The sequence below is a fragment of the Vulpes lagopus genome, chromosome 3 (genome assembly GCF_018345385.1).
Source record: "Vulpes lagopus strain Blue_001 chromosome 3, ASM1834538v1, whole genome shotgun sequence".
Classification (NCBI taxonomy): domain Eukaryota; kingdom Metazoa; phylum Chordata; class Mammalia; order Carnivora; family Canidae; genus Vulpes; species Vulpes lagopus.
This window is the reverse complement of record NC_054826.1, coordinates 86,295,485-86,308,954: the sequence shown is the minus strand read 5'-3', so window position 1 is coordinate 86,308,954 and position 13,470 is coordinate 86,295,485. Positions and strand designations below refer to the sequence as shown.

General features: G+C 35.4%; 1 protein-coding gene across 7 annotated transcripts in view; it reads right to left on the bottom strand.

The window, feature by feature from the left end:
* RYR2 (ryanodine receptor 2) overlaps window positions 1–13,470 on the bottom strand; it is a 726,974-nt gene that overhangs the window by 72,416 nt on the left and 641,088 nt on the right. For 4 of the 7 annotated variants that reach the window (XM_041747478.1, XM_041747481.1, XM_041747479.1 and 1 more), the window contains 2 exons: window positions 10,521–10,574; window positions 9,251–9,274 (listed from right to left, as the gene is read on the bottom strand). In XM_041747478.1, coding sequence (XP_041603412.1) covers window positions 9,251–9,274; window positions 10,521–10,574 — 78 coding nt within the window. The remainder of the gene's footprint in view (window positions 1–9,250; window positions 9,275–10,520; window positions 10,575–13,470) is intronic. The other 3 variants (XM_041747480.1, XM_041747483.1, XM_041747484.1) reach the window with 1 other exon arrangement.

Sequence of the window (13,470 nt, the reverse complement as noted above, 5' to 3'; positions counted from 1 at the left end):
TTTCATTAACACACCTGATGGATGAATGTCGGGAGGATCAAGAGATAGGATATCAAATTGTCTTATTTAAAAAATAAACTGCGTAGGCAAAAATCACCCTCATTTTTCTCAGCAGTATCTAAATTTCAATAATAATAAATACTTCAGGGGAGATGATGAGATTCATCTGAAAAACCCTGAGCTACACTGATCTAGAAGCAGAAAGCCCATACTTCACAAAGAGGAATCAGGTTGACCTCTCGCTTGAATTTTTTCTTTGTCAGACCGAGTCGGAAGTTTTCTCTTCAGAAGATATTTAGTATTATTTCTTTCCAGTTACTCTGTCCTTTGAGAAGTGCTTCTGGGCATGTAATTCAATCTCACTGTTAGGGATTTTATCACAGCGTAATAAAATAAAACCTTTGAAAGCTAAACCAGAAAGTTTTCAGACAATAAAATAATGGATTAGGTGGAAAGAAAGAAAATTCTTTTATTTCAAATTTACTGCATATTAGCTTTTCTAAGAAAATTGAAGATAAGATATTTTTAAAGTATTTTACTTGGGGAAATAGCACCTTCAAAATACCTTTTTAAAACATCTTTTTCCCATCCCAAATTCTGCCTAAATTGTCGAAGGGTCTTAAATAAACATTATACCTTCTACTTGAAGTCCAGTCTTTAAATCATTCTAAGGTTACAAAAGAAAGTTGGGGTAGGCGGAGGAACTCCCCAGTTGCAATTTCCTTATAACCAAAAAGTTCTGATTGCCAGGAGTAACCAGAAACTATCAGCTGTTTTCCTAATAAGATTGTTACGAGTCTTCTCAAGGTCGATGACAGTAGTAAATCAGACCCATGATCAAACTGAAGGCATTGAATGGGAAGCATTCAACATCATGACTGCTCTTAGTATAACTGAACTTGGTAATAAAATTGCTAATATTCCTTTTTTTTTTTTCCTCTGGAGTGCCTCACTCTTAGCATCTAATGGGGGAAAAGTAGAAAGGCCTGAAGGAAAAAAAATCAATTCAGCAATTTGTTCTTCAGCAATTTGTCTTATATGAGAAAAAATATTGAAATAAAAAAAAATTACAACTGCCCCTCGCTTTTCAGTGGAGAAGATAGCTTATCCCTACAATGGAGATGAACGATATTTTAAACCAGCACAGGCTTTTGACAGCAAAACTCGTACACATGGTTTCTGATGGACCCTCCTCAGTTATGTGGGCATTTGGGGAAGCACATGCAACCACAGCTCAAGTCTGTGCCTGATGCCACATGAGCTTGGCTTTTTTTCTTTGCATTTGCAAGCCTTCGGCAACTGCTGAAAAAGTTTTCATAATGTTTTCCTCTTCACCTGCATGTGGAAGCTAGCTTTCTTTAACTGAATAGAAATTTCCAGCAGCTGAACTCTTTTTTAAAAATATTTCCCATAATTTTGCAATAAGTCAATCTTAAATATTCCTCTTAATTAGCATCTTAAATGTAGACATAACCTAGAAGGGGATGTTGAATCTCAACATTATAAGGATAAAAAGATGGAAATATAGGACATTTGATTGGATAACTGAGGACAAAAGCGGATAGCAGTGAAATGGTGCTAATAATGTGGTTTATAACACACAAACTGGCCAATTCGGACTAAGGGAAATCAGAAATATACGCTAATAGTCACATTGTCCATTTTAACTAATTTTGTTTGGCATTCTAGTTTCTGAAATTGTAGGTTGGCCACATTCATAAAAAATTGACTAGCAATGCTGGGAGACCACTTAAGATTATAACTTTGTTTAAAAGGGGATGGTCTCTCAAATTTATGAATTTTAAGTTTAGCTTTTAAAAAATTAAATGAATGCCTATGGGGTTTCCTATAAGTAAGTCTCCATTACGACAGGGGCCTCAGAGGTTTTGTTTGCTTGTTTTAACCACAATACAAGCATACATATACTATAGATCCAATAAAGTTCCCTGCACGTAATAGGTGTTCAAGAATATGTGATGAATGAATAACAGAACTAAATCATGTGATATCATGTAATACATAAAATTAACCTGAAATGACAGATGTTATCTTTCCAACTGATGAACTACAACACTAGTGAAATGTGAAACATCTGGTTTGTTTTCGGTACAGGGACTAAGAGGTCGAGAATTTTACACATGCAAATAATAATTCTCAAATTGTGGTTTTTAGCTCATTTACTTTATTGTCTGTACCTCTATCACCCATTGTCTTTGTTGCTGAATTCTGAATAGTACAAAAATCTTCCAGAATTATATTTTTCAATAGGATGGGGATAGTTCTAATGTTCTCTCTTTAATGTAAAAAAAAAAAAAAAGAAAAGAAAAAAAGATTATGTTTTTATCCAAAGCAAACTTTGTTTAAATGCCAAAGTTTCACTAATAGATGATCAGAGAGGACAAAAACACTAAAGCAGAAAAATGTATCTCAGTTAATGTGTTGAAGGCTCTGAAGTTTAGATGTGTTGTGTCGTGTGCTTAAGGCTTACTTCATCGTTTATACTTTCACACTTGTTGAAATATTGTTCCCCTTTGATTCAGGATATTTTGAACTAATTGGGGTACATGCTAAAATAGTAAAACCTAGCTGCATTGAAATAATTCTCTACCTCAGGATCCTGTTGACAAAATTTATACTACATCACAAAAAGTTCCCAAAGCAAACTATAAAATAGAGGGGAAAATGAGCAACTATAAAATCAGAAGGTATCAGATTAGCAAAGTTACACTGAGTTATCATTAGAGGGAATGGGGTTTGTCCCCAGCACAAAATTGGTTCATAACAGGCTTCATTTACCTATTTGTTTGTTTAAACCTTAAAAGTACTGAATACTGCCTTGAATACAAAACGGAAAATCACAGTAGGGTGACTGATGACCTCTGATAATATGAGGGTACGGTTGGATCATGAAGGTGCCAGAGTGTTGGAATAATTTGAGGAAAAAGAGAAGTTAGAATAAATTTTATTAAAGAGTAGATCATGACAAGTCATCATTTGGATTTTGAGTTTTCTCACTTCTTCTGGCTGTTTTAGTGTTTATAATTCTAAATTTTCACAAATGGCTACTGATCCTACCCTAGATCAACCCTTGAGAAAAAGCTGCATGCACTCTGTAAGTACTCAATACAGTCTCGGATTCCCTGCCAAATATTTCCTCTTCAGCTAAGGGATGGATTTTTCTGGGGACTGTCTTTTTTTTTTTTTTTTAAAGATTTATTTATTTATTCATTCAGAGAGAGCAAGAGAGAGGCAGAGACACAGGCAGAGGGAGAAGCAGGCTCCATGCAGGGAGCCCAACATGGGACTCTATCCCGGGTCTCCAGGATCACACCCCAGGCTGCAGGCGGTGCTAAACCGCTGTGCCACCAGGGCTGCCCTCTGGGGACTGTCTTAAGGATACATTGTCCTTTCATTCTTCCAGACTCTTGGTACTTATCCTATGCTCAGCCATTTTCAGATGTCACTTGGACATCTGGACTTTATTGTATAAATTCTCAAATTATTACTTATACTGAATTGCTGTAAATCATATCACATATTGTCCCCTTCACAGAGATCGCAAGAATTTTTGTTTCTCCCCAACAAGAAGACTGTGTTTATTTTATTGATATAGTAAACTGTGAAGTCTAGGTGATTTGATGCTCACTCCTAGAAAGCTTGGAATTAGCAGTGCTGACAAACTCTAGCTAATTAGCAAGGTTTTAAGGTACCCGTTTCTGGATTAACCTCATTCTTTGTGTCCCTGAACCCCTCTCATCCCTCAACACTTTTTCCTTCTTTATCTAACTGGGTCATATATAATTGTGTGATACTTTAAACACCAAACTATTTTCCTAGGAAAAGGCAGAGATACATATACATGTACAGAAGCTAGGCTATTGTCTATAAAACATTATTGTGACATTCCTATTCTAAAAAAAAAAAAAAAGATGACGTTTATTTTCTTTTTCACTCCTACACAAAAGATTAGAAGAAAAATTACCAAAAATTTGCATGCTTCTATCAATATTAATGCATTTAGAAACATTATGAAATTGTCCTGAAAAATGAAAAGAACTTACTCATGAAGAGCAAATTAGACACTTTTAAATATGAGTATGACCCCTGAGAACATCTAGTTCAAAGCTTTTAATTCAAAGAAGAAAAAGCTGAGTAATTTAAATGTGATCTATTCAAGGTGACCTGGTCAGCCAGAGTGAGATCCCAGGTCTCCTGTCCTGTATAGTTCTGTGTTCACCAGCCATCTTGTGAAAGTTTTTCTAAAGCCTTCCCTGGCTTAATTTTAGTAGGAAGGTAAAGTTGATTAAAAATAATAATAACAAAAAGGTAAATAATAACAGTAAATCCCTAAAGAGCTTGTTATGTGATTTAATATTTATTAAATATTATTATTTATTTATTTAATCCTCACCACAATACCATGAAATAGATACTATAATCAGCCTCATTTTATAGATAGGAAAATTGATGCTTAAAATCACCCAGGTAAGTAGTGGAGCTGTCAAATGCAGGTGGTTTGTTTAAATGTCTATACTTTGAGTGATTCTGCTATATCCCATCTGGTATATATAACACAGTCAAGCATAAACCTCAACTGGGATTATTTTTTTAAATAACAGCACATGCTGTCAAACTACTGTGTGCATCAAAAATGTTGTTTAAATATATGTTTAAATATATGTTCTATACCGTTTGCTATTTAGGTCCACACACTCAATATGCAGGCATTACCATACAAAACATAGAGGACTGTACTTTCTGGGACTTTTCTTCGTGCCAGGACCAGTACTCCGTCCCATCCCTATATCCCTTCTCTCCAAGACTTGGCAACTTGCCTTGCTTCTGAGATAGAGCAGGCCCTAGAAATGGCTTGTGCCATTACTATGGTTATAAAAGCTGGCTCCTACCATTCTTACCACCCACTAAGGAGGCCCCAATCCATGTATATAGAGGGACTGCAGTGCCTGAACACTCAGCTGGCTGGCTTTGGCTTCCCCAGGAGGTGCATGGAAAATATGCTTAACATCAGAGAGTAGGAAGAAATTAAGTCCTTATGACCAATAACAGATATGAAGTGGAACAGAAACAGGGTTCATCCTTCTTCCTCAGGAGGCACTTTTTTTAGATGCATGTATATGGTCTTTCTAGGGCCGTCTGACATGACTGTTGAATAGCCGTGGGCAGCTTAAGAATGTCCTAACTTGTATTTGCTCTCCCTCCTTCCTTAGATAATCTGTTCTTTTTTCCCCCTCACTCTTACTTCCCTGGGATTACATCAGCCCGCAACCCCAATAAAGTGGTGGCACAGAATCTCTTTGATCTGTTTTCTAAGGAACCTGGGCTAAGACATGAGGATATTACTTGAGATCAATAATTTTGATATATGACAATGCAATTAGCCAACTGCAGCAAGAGGTATGAGAACAGTGGCCATCAAAATGTCTTCTCTTTCCCCTCTATGATTCAATAGTACAACAAGCAACTCAACACTTTAATCTGCATTTTGGATACCACAGTGCTTCTGTAGTAGAAACAAAATAACTATTTTTACCTGATAAAAGGAATCATTATTTGAATGTTCCATATCCATAGTTGTATCTTTGAATTTATATATATATATAAATTTTTGGTAAGATTCTGGAAGCCCTTCTAATTTAAATTGCTTTGTTCCCATGAACAAGACTAAACAAACTCATTCAAAGATTGAATTATATAGCTGTTGGAGAGGGTACGTTTTACAGCCAATTCATTCTTGCAGGATTGCCAAGGAATAAAATTCTATTCAAAGTTAGGCCACTGGAGAGGCCAGACAGAGGTGATTTTATCTGTAGACAGAGATATATAACATTAGACCTTAAGACATTTGGGCTGCAATTGATTCTTCCACACTTGGTAATGCATATTTTGGAATATGAACTGGGTATCTGAATACTTTAGCAGGTATGATGTCATTTTAGTTATGTGTAAGGCCCATCTGAGAGAGAATATAAGTTATTCTCCTAAGCTTTTTATTATAGAATGACCAGTTGCCACAGGCATACCACAGGCAGGTATTTAAGACACAAGCTGTTTTCTTTAATCAACAGTAGAGAATAAGAGGACCTCAGGGAGTCAGCAGAGAATTTATCTGTGATTTAGAAATTGGTGATTTGCCAAAGGATGATGCAACTTCCCTAATATTTGAGAAAGATGGTCTAGAAGGCAAGTCAATGCTTCATTCCTCTGGCTTACTTAAGCTCCACCATCACTAATCTGGGTTTTTATTGATAAATCTATACTATAGTACCTTAATATTCCACAGAAATGTTTTCATTGAATTAGCAGATTTAATGCCACACATTCAGACTTTAGAGAATAGCTTTAGAGAAGAAGCAGCCATCTGCAGAATATTTCTGTATATTTTACAAAGTAATAGTTTAAAAATATGATTATTCTGATACCAAAGCTCTTTGTGAATCTAGGTGAGAAAAACCCACCATGCTTATAAAAATGAAATTATTTGACTTGCAACATTATTAATTTGTTATTCTTATTTGCACTTGGCTTATAAAAAATTCAAAGCTAAACAAAGCATTCAACTATAGTAATGAACATTTTGAGTAATAGCTAAAATATTTCTTCCCTTTCAGTTACTCCTGGACTCTTTATAAGATTTAACCCTCCTTTTCTGTAGTTTTAGTATTGAAGTAGCCCCAAATCTAAAAGAGTTATATATTATATTTAACTAACTAAGCAAGAAGATTTGTAAATAAATATAGGAAGAGAATATTTACATATATTATTGGTGAAGCAGGGAATTAAGTACCAAGTTAAATCACGCAAGTTTTATCAGAACCGTCTCAGTAAAATATACATGGAATAAGAAAAGATCTGGCAAATACCCAGCATTTCAGCTACCACTCCCTGCGTTTCATGTTTCTTAAGTTTTGTTTTATTCCTCATGGAAATAAATTATAATGCCCTTTTTTAAAAATGCCTACTTTCTTCTCCATGTTTTCTTTTTCTTTTTTTTTTTTAAAGATTTATTTATTTATTTATGATAGACACAGAGAGAGAGAGAGGCAGAGACACAGAAGGAGGGAGAAGCAGGCTCCATGCCGGGAGCCCGACGTGGGACTTGATACCGGGACTCCAAGATTGCGCCCCGGGCCAAAGGCAGGCGCCAAACCGCTGAGCCACCCAGGGATCCCCTCTTCTCCATATTTTCATTGAATACTTACAGATAAAGAATTTCAGTAGAAAGTACAGCAACTTTTAACAGTTATGAGAATAAAATTCAATTATTCCACACTTTGTTATTCCAAAATTTACTTAACATAATTTAAGAATTACTGAAACTGCCAGATAACCTTTCAGATTTATTATAACTGAGATGAAGAATTCCACTATTAGACTATCTCTAAATGGTATGAAACAAGCAGACACTGCAATATAAAAATCTGGTAGATTACTAAATCTATAAGGAGAAAGTACTAATCCAGTTGTCTGGTCAAATTTTCAGTAGTATCATTGGTACCACAGAGTCAACCTCAGATAAGATACCTATCTTCATAGGTAAGTACCTGTACATCTCTGTTTCTCAACTTGATAAGAGTTCCTATTGCTTAACCACAGAAGACATAAATCGTGAAAAGTAGCATGCCATACAAATTAGGCATACATAGCAACTTATAGTCCCAAATCACATGGAAATTCAGTAAAATATCTGGTTAAGAAGTAAAAATTTCCAAATCTTGTCTATGTTGTTATGCTTATGAGTGAGGGGCAATCATAAGCAACTTTAAAATCCTGTTTCATGGAGAGACAGTTATACTTGCTGGTTTATAGTCTCTTTCCTGTGAATAACTGTCAGGCTTCATCACTGTGTGAATGTCTTGCCCATCTTCCTAAATCCAGGGCATGTAGCCTGGCTCCATATCCTCACCTGATTTTGTCTTCAGTCTGACTCAAATACTAGACTCTTAAAGCCGATTCCACTAGCCACTCCTAGACTTCTTTTCTGAATTGGGAACTTCTCTAATGTCATCAAACTTGACCCTATTTACCAGACTGGATTTGCTTTTAGATCCCCTGGACACTGCATTCCTCTTTCAGAGGGAGATGGTTTTCTTAATCAGCAATACATTCTGATCCTGCCCTTCCTTACCTACCTTATCCCTCTTGAGGCATGAATTTTGGTGCTAGGACAGCAAATCTTTGGTTATTGTTAGGAGGTCCCTTCATGTTTTCAAGCCACAAGAATTCTATTTGAGGTAAGTAGTGATGAAAGCATAAATACCAAGTGAGTATCACACTCATTATTTCCTACTATTTAAGCTCAGAATATATTACTGTTTTGTCTATTATATGCCATTAACTATTATAGCCATCCAACTAGAGCTATATCTGATAGCTATATGAATTCAAATTTTTAAATTTATAAGGATTATACTGATATATTCCTCCAAATATAACAGTGAGTTAAAATATTATCATTTGTTTCTTCTAAAGAGATTTCTTCATGACATTCTAAATTAATTTTAACAGCATTTTTTTTTAAAACTAAAGCCATAATGGATTTTTTTTTTTCCTGGGATGTTCTGATCAATTTTCCTATGAATTAGTCTCATGAAAATAAAATGTGAGCTTAACAGGGTTCATATCAAAGAAAAATTTTTGTTATGCTAGATCAAAACGTTTTTTCTCAGCAAATGTTCCAAGCGCTTGGCTATTTCAAATACTAAGAGATGTAAATAATCACCATTTTGTCCCTATGATGAAATGCTGAAATCAACATTAACACCGTGGAACATCCTTTCCAATTATTAACTGGAGAGATTCCTAGCACAATGGGAAAGCAGACGTCTTTCCAATCTCACCAGCGATGCCATTTATCATGTCTTTTTCTGAGTAACAAGACTCCTATTAAATAAGCAACAAGGGGGGATGAGGCCAGAATGTTGTCCCGAAAGGTCGCTAGCTAAAAGTTAAACAGCTGTAGGGCTGGTCCCTTTTACCTCGCACAGCATGAGCTCAGAGTTCACATGTAGGATAAAATTTCAAATTATGAGTCATTTACACTCCAAGAAGAATAAACCCATGTCAAGGAAGGGGTACCAAAGAGACCAATTGCATGGGAGCTACAAACTTGTAGAAAGATCGCAAGACCTTTTATTACAAAAGAATCCAAGATGTTGGGTCTAACAAAGGTAAATGTCACAAGAAACTGAAACTCAGACCCAGACAAATACACACATATATATAGTTTTACCTTGCTGCGTTGGGATCCTGTGACCTTAAGGAAGGATGAGGACAAGAAGCAAAATAGCAATAAACAATTGCTCGGAAGACAACTGATAGACCATAAATGGTGTGCACTTCAGAAAAAAACAGTATTATTTGCTGCTCAGAGCTCATTCTAATTTACTTCTATTTCTTATCAATAAAGATGGATTTAAGAATAGGACACACACATTAGAAAAGATTATAGTGTCATACAGGAAATTAATCTTATGGCATTTTTCTCAGCAATAGTCATGGATGGTTCTCAGATTAGCTTCTGTACTTTCTACACATTGACTTCAATGCTGCAGAGATGCCATACCAAATTGTTCCTGGAAGGGGCACTACTCTACGTCCACCCATCAACCTGTACCTTTTGGTGGGACCACTGTAATTAAGAAATGATTGCTGGTTACTAATATATTTCCAGACTTCTAGCTCAAAATCCAGATATGTAATACAAAATAATAATAATAATAATAATAATGTAATCTATTTTTTCCACTTCATTTCTTTCTGAAAATTCTAAAAAAAAAAAGAGAGAGAAAAAAAAGAAACGGAGAGAAGGGGTAGTTAGCAACAACTCTTTTCTTCATAGAAAGCAAAAGTAAAGTCTAAACAAATGGGGCAAATAATATTTACTTTCCTTCTAGCTAATTAACACTGAGCAGTATTTCTAATTTTCTGGAATAGTTAAAAGCTGAGAACATCTGAGAAAATTATCTTAAAATAGAACAGAGTCCTAGGAATATATGCACTCCTACCTCATGCAAGCAAATGGCATTGTGTGCCACCATCTACATATGTACAGGGAATGAGTGACCTAATTGGGTTGAAGTCAAAAGAGGCCAAATCTTTAAGACTTCTTCCATTCAGAAGAAAATCACAAACCAAGGGTTTAATTAAAAACTGGATGTCATGTTGCTCTTCAACAAATATTTTCCTCATATGTCTATTGGAAATTTCAGATCACGATATTCACTGAGATGAGAACAGTTTGAAGTAATCTCATCTCTGAGAGTTCTCAGGGACACTCATTCTGAACATATGGGTTTTGATTATTTCATTATTCTATGTTCCTTGGTCTTAACTTTAGCAAATGTTAGGACTCAGATTTGTCCATCCAGCTTCTGACATGCAGTTCCTTGACACAATAAGCTGCAATAAGCCATGAAGCAAGAAACATAAATGTCAGTTATAAGCTATGAAACAATGTTCCAAAGTAGAATTGAAGACAAATCTAGAAAGATCCATCTTACTTCAAAACTCTTCACTTCTTCTTCACCATCATCATCTTCCTCATCATGACAACTCTAAGACATGGAAAACATTAAAAAAAAAAAAAAAGGCCAGCAGGATTAGAATATATTGAGGCAGAAAGTACAAAAGAATGTAGCATGGAATACTGAATCTTTTGTATGAAGTTATCACTGACATTGTTTAAATACATGTATTAGATACAGTAAACATAGATGGCATGATCAATGAACTCAGGACCTAAGAGAAAGTTATACTGTGCTTTTACAAAATCAAAGTACTAAACTGCCAATTTTACGCACAGCCTGGAGATATTGATGAGATCCCTACCATACTATGTGTACCTCCTAATCATGCATTTATTTGCCATGTTCAAACCAAATTGTAAGCCTTAAAGACAAGATCATTGTTTTTTTCTTATTTTATGCTGCCATTACAATGCACAAATATAGATACCTGCAATAACTGTGAATTAAAATAAACAGAAAGCTGTCCACTGTTTAAAAATGAATCCTGTAACCCTTTAAGCTCATTTTTTATTGTAATTGGCCCAAAGGGGGAAAATGAAATTCTAACTGCTACTAATATTATTCTTTTATGGAAAAATAAGTAAACTGACTAATCCATTATCTTGAGTTATTTTCCCAGAAATGATAAAGGCATACTCCATGCCTATATTCTTATCTAATTCCCCCAGGTAAAATTTTTACTTGCTAAATTTAAGGAAGAATAGTGGTGTGGTGATTGGGAACACAGCCTGACGACACAGAGTACCTGCTTTGAGTCCTGATGCTGCCAGTTATTAGCTGTTCAGCTTAGGGCAAGTTTCTTTACCTCTCTGGGCCTCCCTTTCCTCATATGTAAGGTAGAAAGAAATAAGAAAAAGAGGACCAGGGCTCTTGAGAGGATTATACGAATTAACAGATACAAATTGTTTGCCACATAGGAGCAGGTGCCTGAAAAATCATAAACATTTAATAAATCTCAACTGCTATTATGGTTGGGAATAAAAAGTATCATGTTGACCAAAGGAAGCTAGTCATTCTGTAGTAGGAAAAAAGTTACAGTTTGTCAAAATTAGATTGTCCCAACACTCCTAAGGATTTCTTCTGGTCTGCAAGTGCTCTGTGTATCAGTGAAGTGAATGGTGACAAGTCATTAAATATAAGTGAAAAATCAGAAAAAAATAGTTTCAATTCACTATTTCCCAATACTTTGAGTATGGAGATGAAGTGGGGATGGGAGGGAGAACACAAAATACGATTCTTCTACCTGCACAGTGATAAATTCTAGGTCTTTCCCGTTCTTTTGTTCATTCAACAAATACTATACTATCACCCTTTCCACTTTAGAGTAATAAGACTGACAACATGGTTTGTGAAGGAGATAAAAAGGGGACACAGACCTGTAATGATTTTGCTGTTTAGAAAAGGTGTTCCATAGCATGTTTCCCCAGAGAAACAAAGATGTTAATCATTTATTCAGTAGTGTAGGAAATTTTCTGCTATGTGCTAATGTCACCTGGCTCCCACGCCACGCCATCAGTTAACAAGGAATTTTAATTTAATTTAATTTAATTTAATTTTAAAATATTTTATTTATTTACTTGATAGAGACAGCAAGTGAACACAAGCAGGGGAGCAGCAGGCAAAGAAAGAAAAAGAAGCAGGCTCCTCGCTGAGCAGGGAGTTGGATGCTGGGCTAGGATCCCAGGACTCTGAGATCATGACCTGAGCTGAAGGCAGATGCTTAACCAACTGAGCCACCCAGGCAGCCCTCACCAGGAATTTAAAAAAAGAACCCATGAAAACTTGAGCAAAAAATATCTGATAGGCAAATCTGTGATCCTCCATAAATATTGTCCAACTAATATTAAATACAGAGGAATTTTAGCTTATCTGCCCATGAAGATTACCTATGTACTGTTTCCCTCTTCTACATTAGGAATTAGAAGTGAAGCACTGAGGTTTTATCAGGTAATAATCATGTTTATTTTTTAAACAAATTAGATCACTAATATAAAATGTATTTTAAGGATGTGAAGTTTTTTAAAAATGCAAAGTTTTAAATTTTCCCAAAAGATCTTCTATGTCAATTTCACTATTTTCAGAAATAGAGAGAAACAAGTTTTGAGATGAAGAATACATTCAGAAAAATTGTCATTTTGGGTTATAATGACATGCTTTAATCTATAAATTTTATATCATATGCTTGCTTTTGGAATTCCTTTAGAGATTGAGAGCTCTAGTTGAGAAATATTTTTTAGAGTTATTTTTATTTTTTTACAAATATTTATTTTGAAATAAACTATTTTTAAAATTATGAAAATTTAGTGATATTTGCTTCTAACGAGGTTAAAATTTGTGATTTTTAGAAGCTATTAAGCCTAAATCAATTTGGAGTATATATCTGACAAGATTCATCAGACTATAAACTACTTTGAATTTCTACTGATTGGATATGTTGAGGATACAATGGGACCACAAGAAAACCAGAGCAGATCTGCATTTTTTTAATGTACTGGGAAGAAGAAGATTTATAGGTATAGGAGATAAGTTTCTCACCAGCAAACTGCATCCATGTAGTATATATGGCAAATAAACAGGCAGTTTTAGTAGATGGCCTAGAAGCACAGGATTTAGCTTTCTACATCAAAATGACAAATTGTAGGCATGGAGGAGTTACACCATATGCCAGGAGGGAAAAAGTGAGTAAAATCCATACACAAAGAGGCAGAAGCATGGAGTAAGAGAATTAATTTGCAAAGATTTTATTTATTTATTTGACAGGGAGAGAGAGAGAGAGAGAGGAAAGAGAGAGCACAAGAAAGGGGAGGAGCAGAGGGAGAAGCAGTTTCCCTGCTGATCCCCGCTGAGCAGGGAGCCTGATGTGGGGCTGAACCCCAGGACCCTGGGATCATGACCTGAGCTGAAGGCAGACACTTGACTAAGC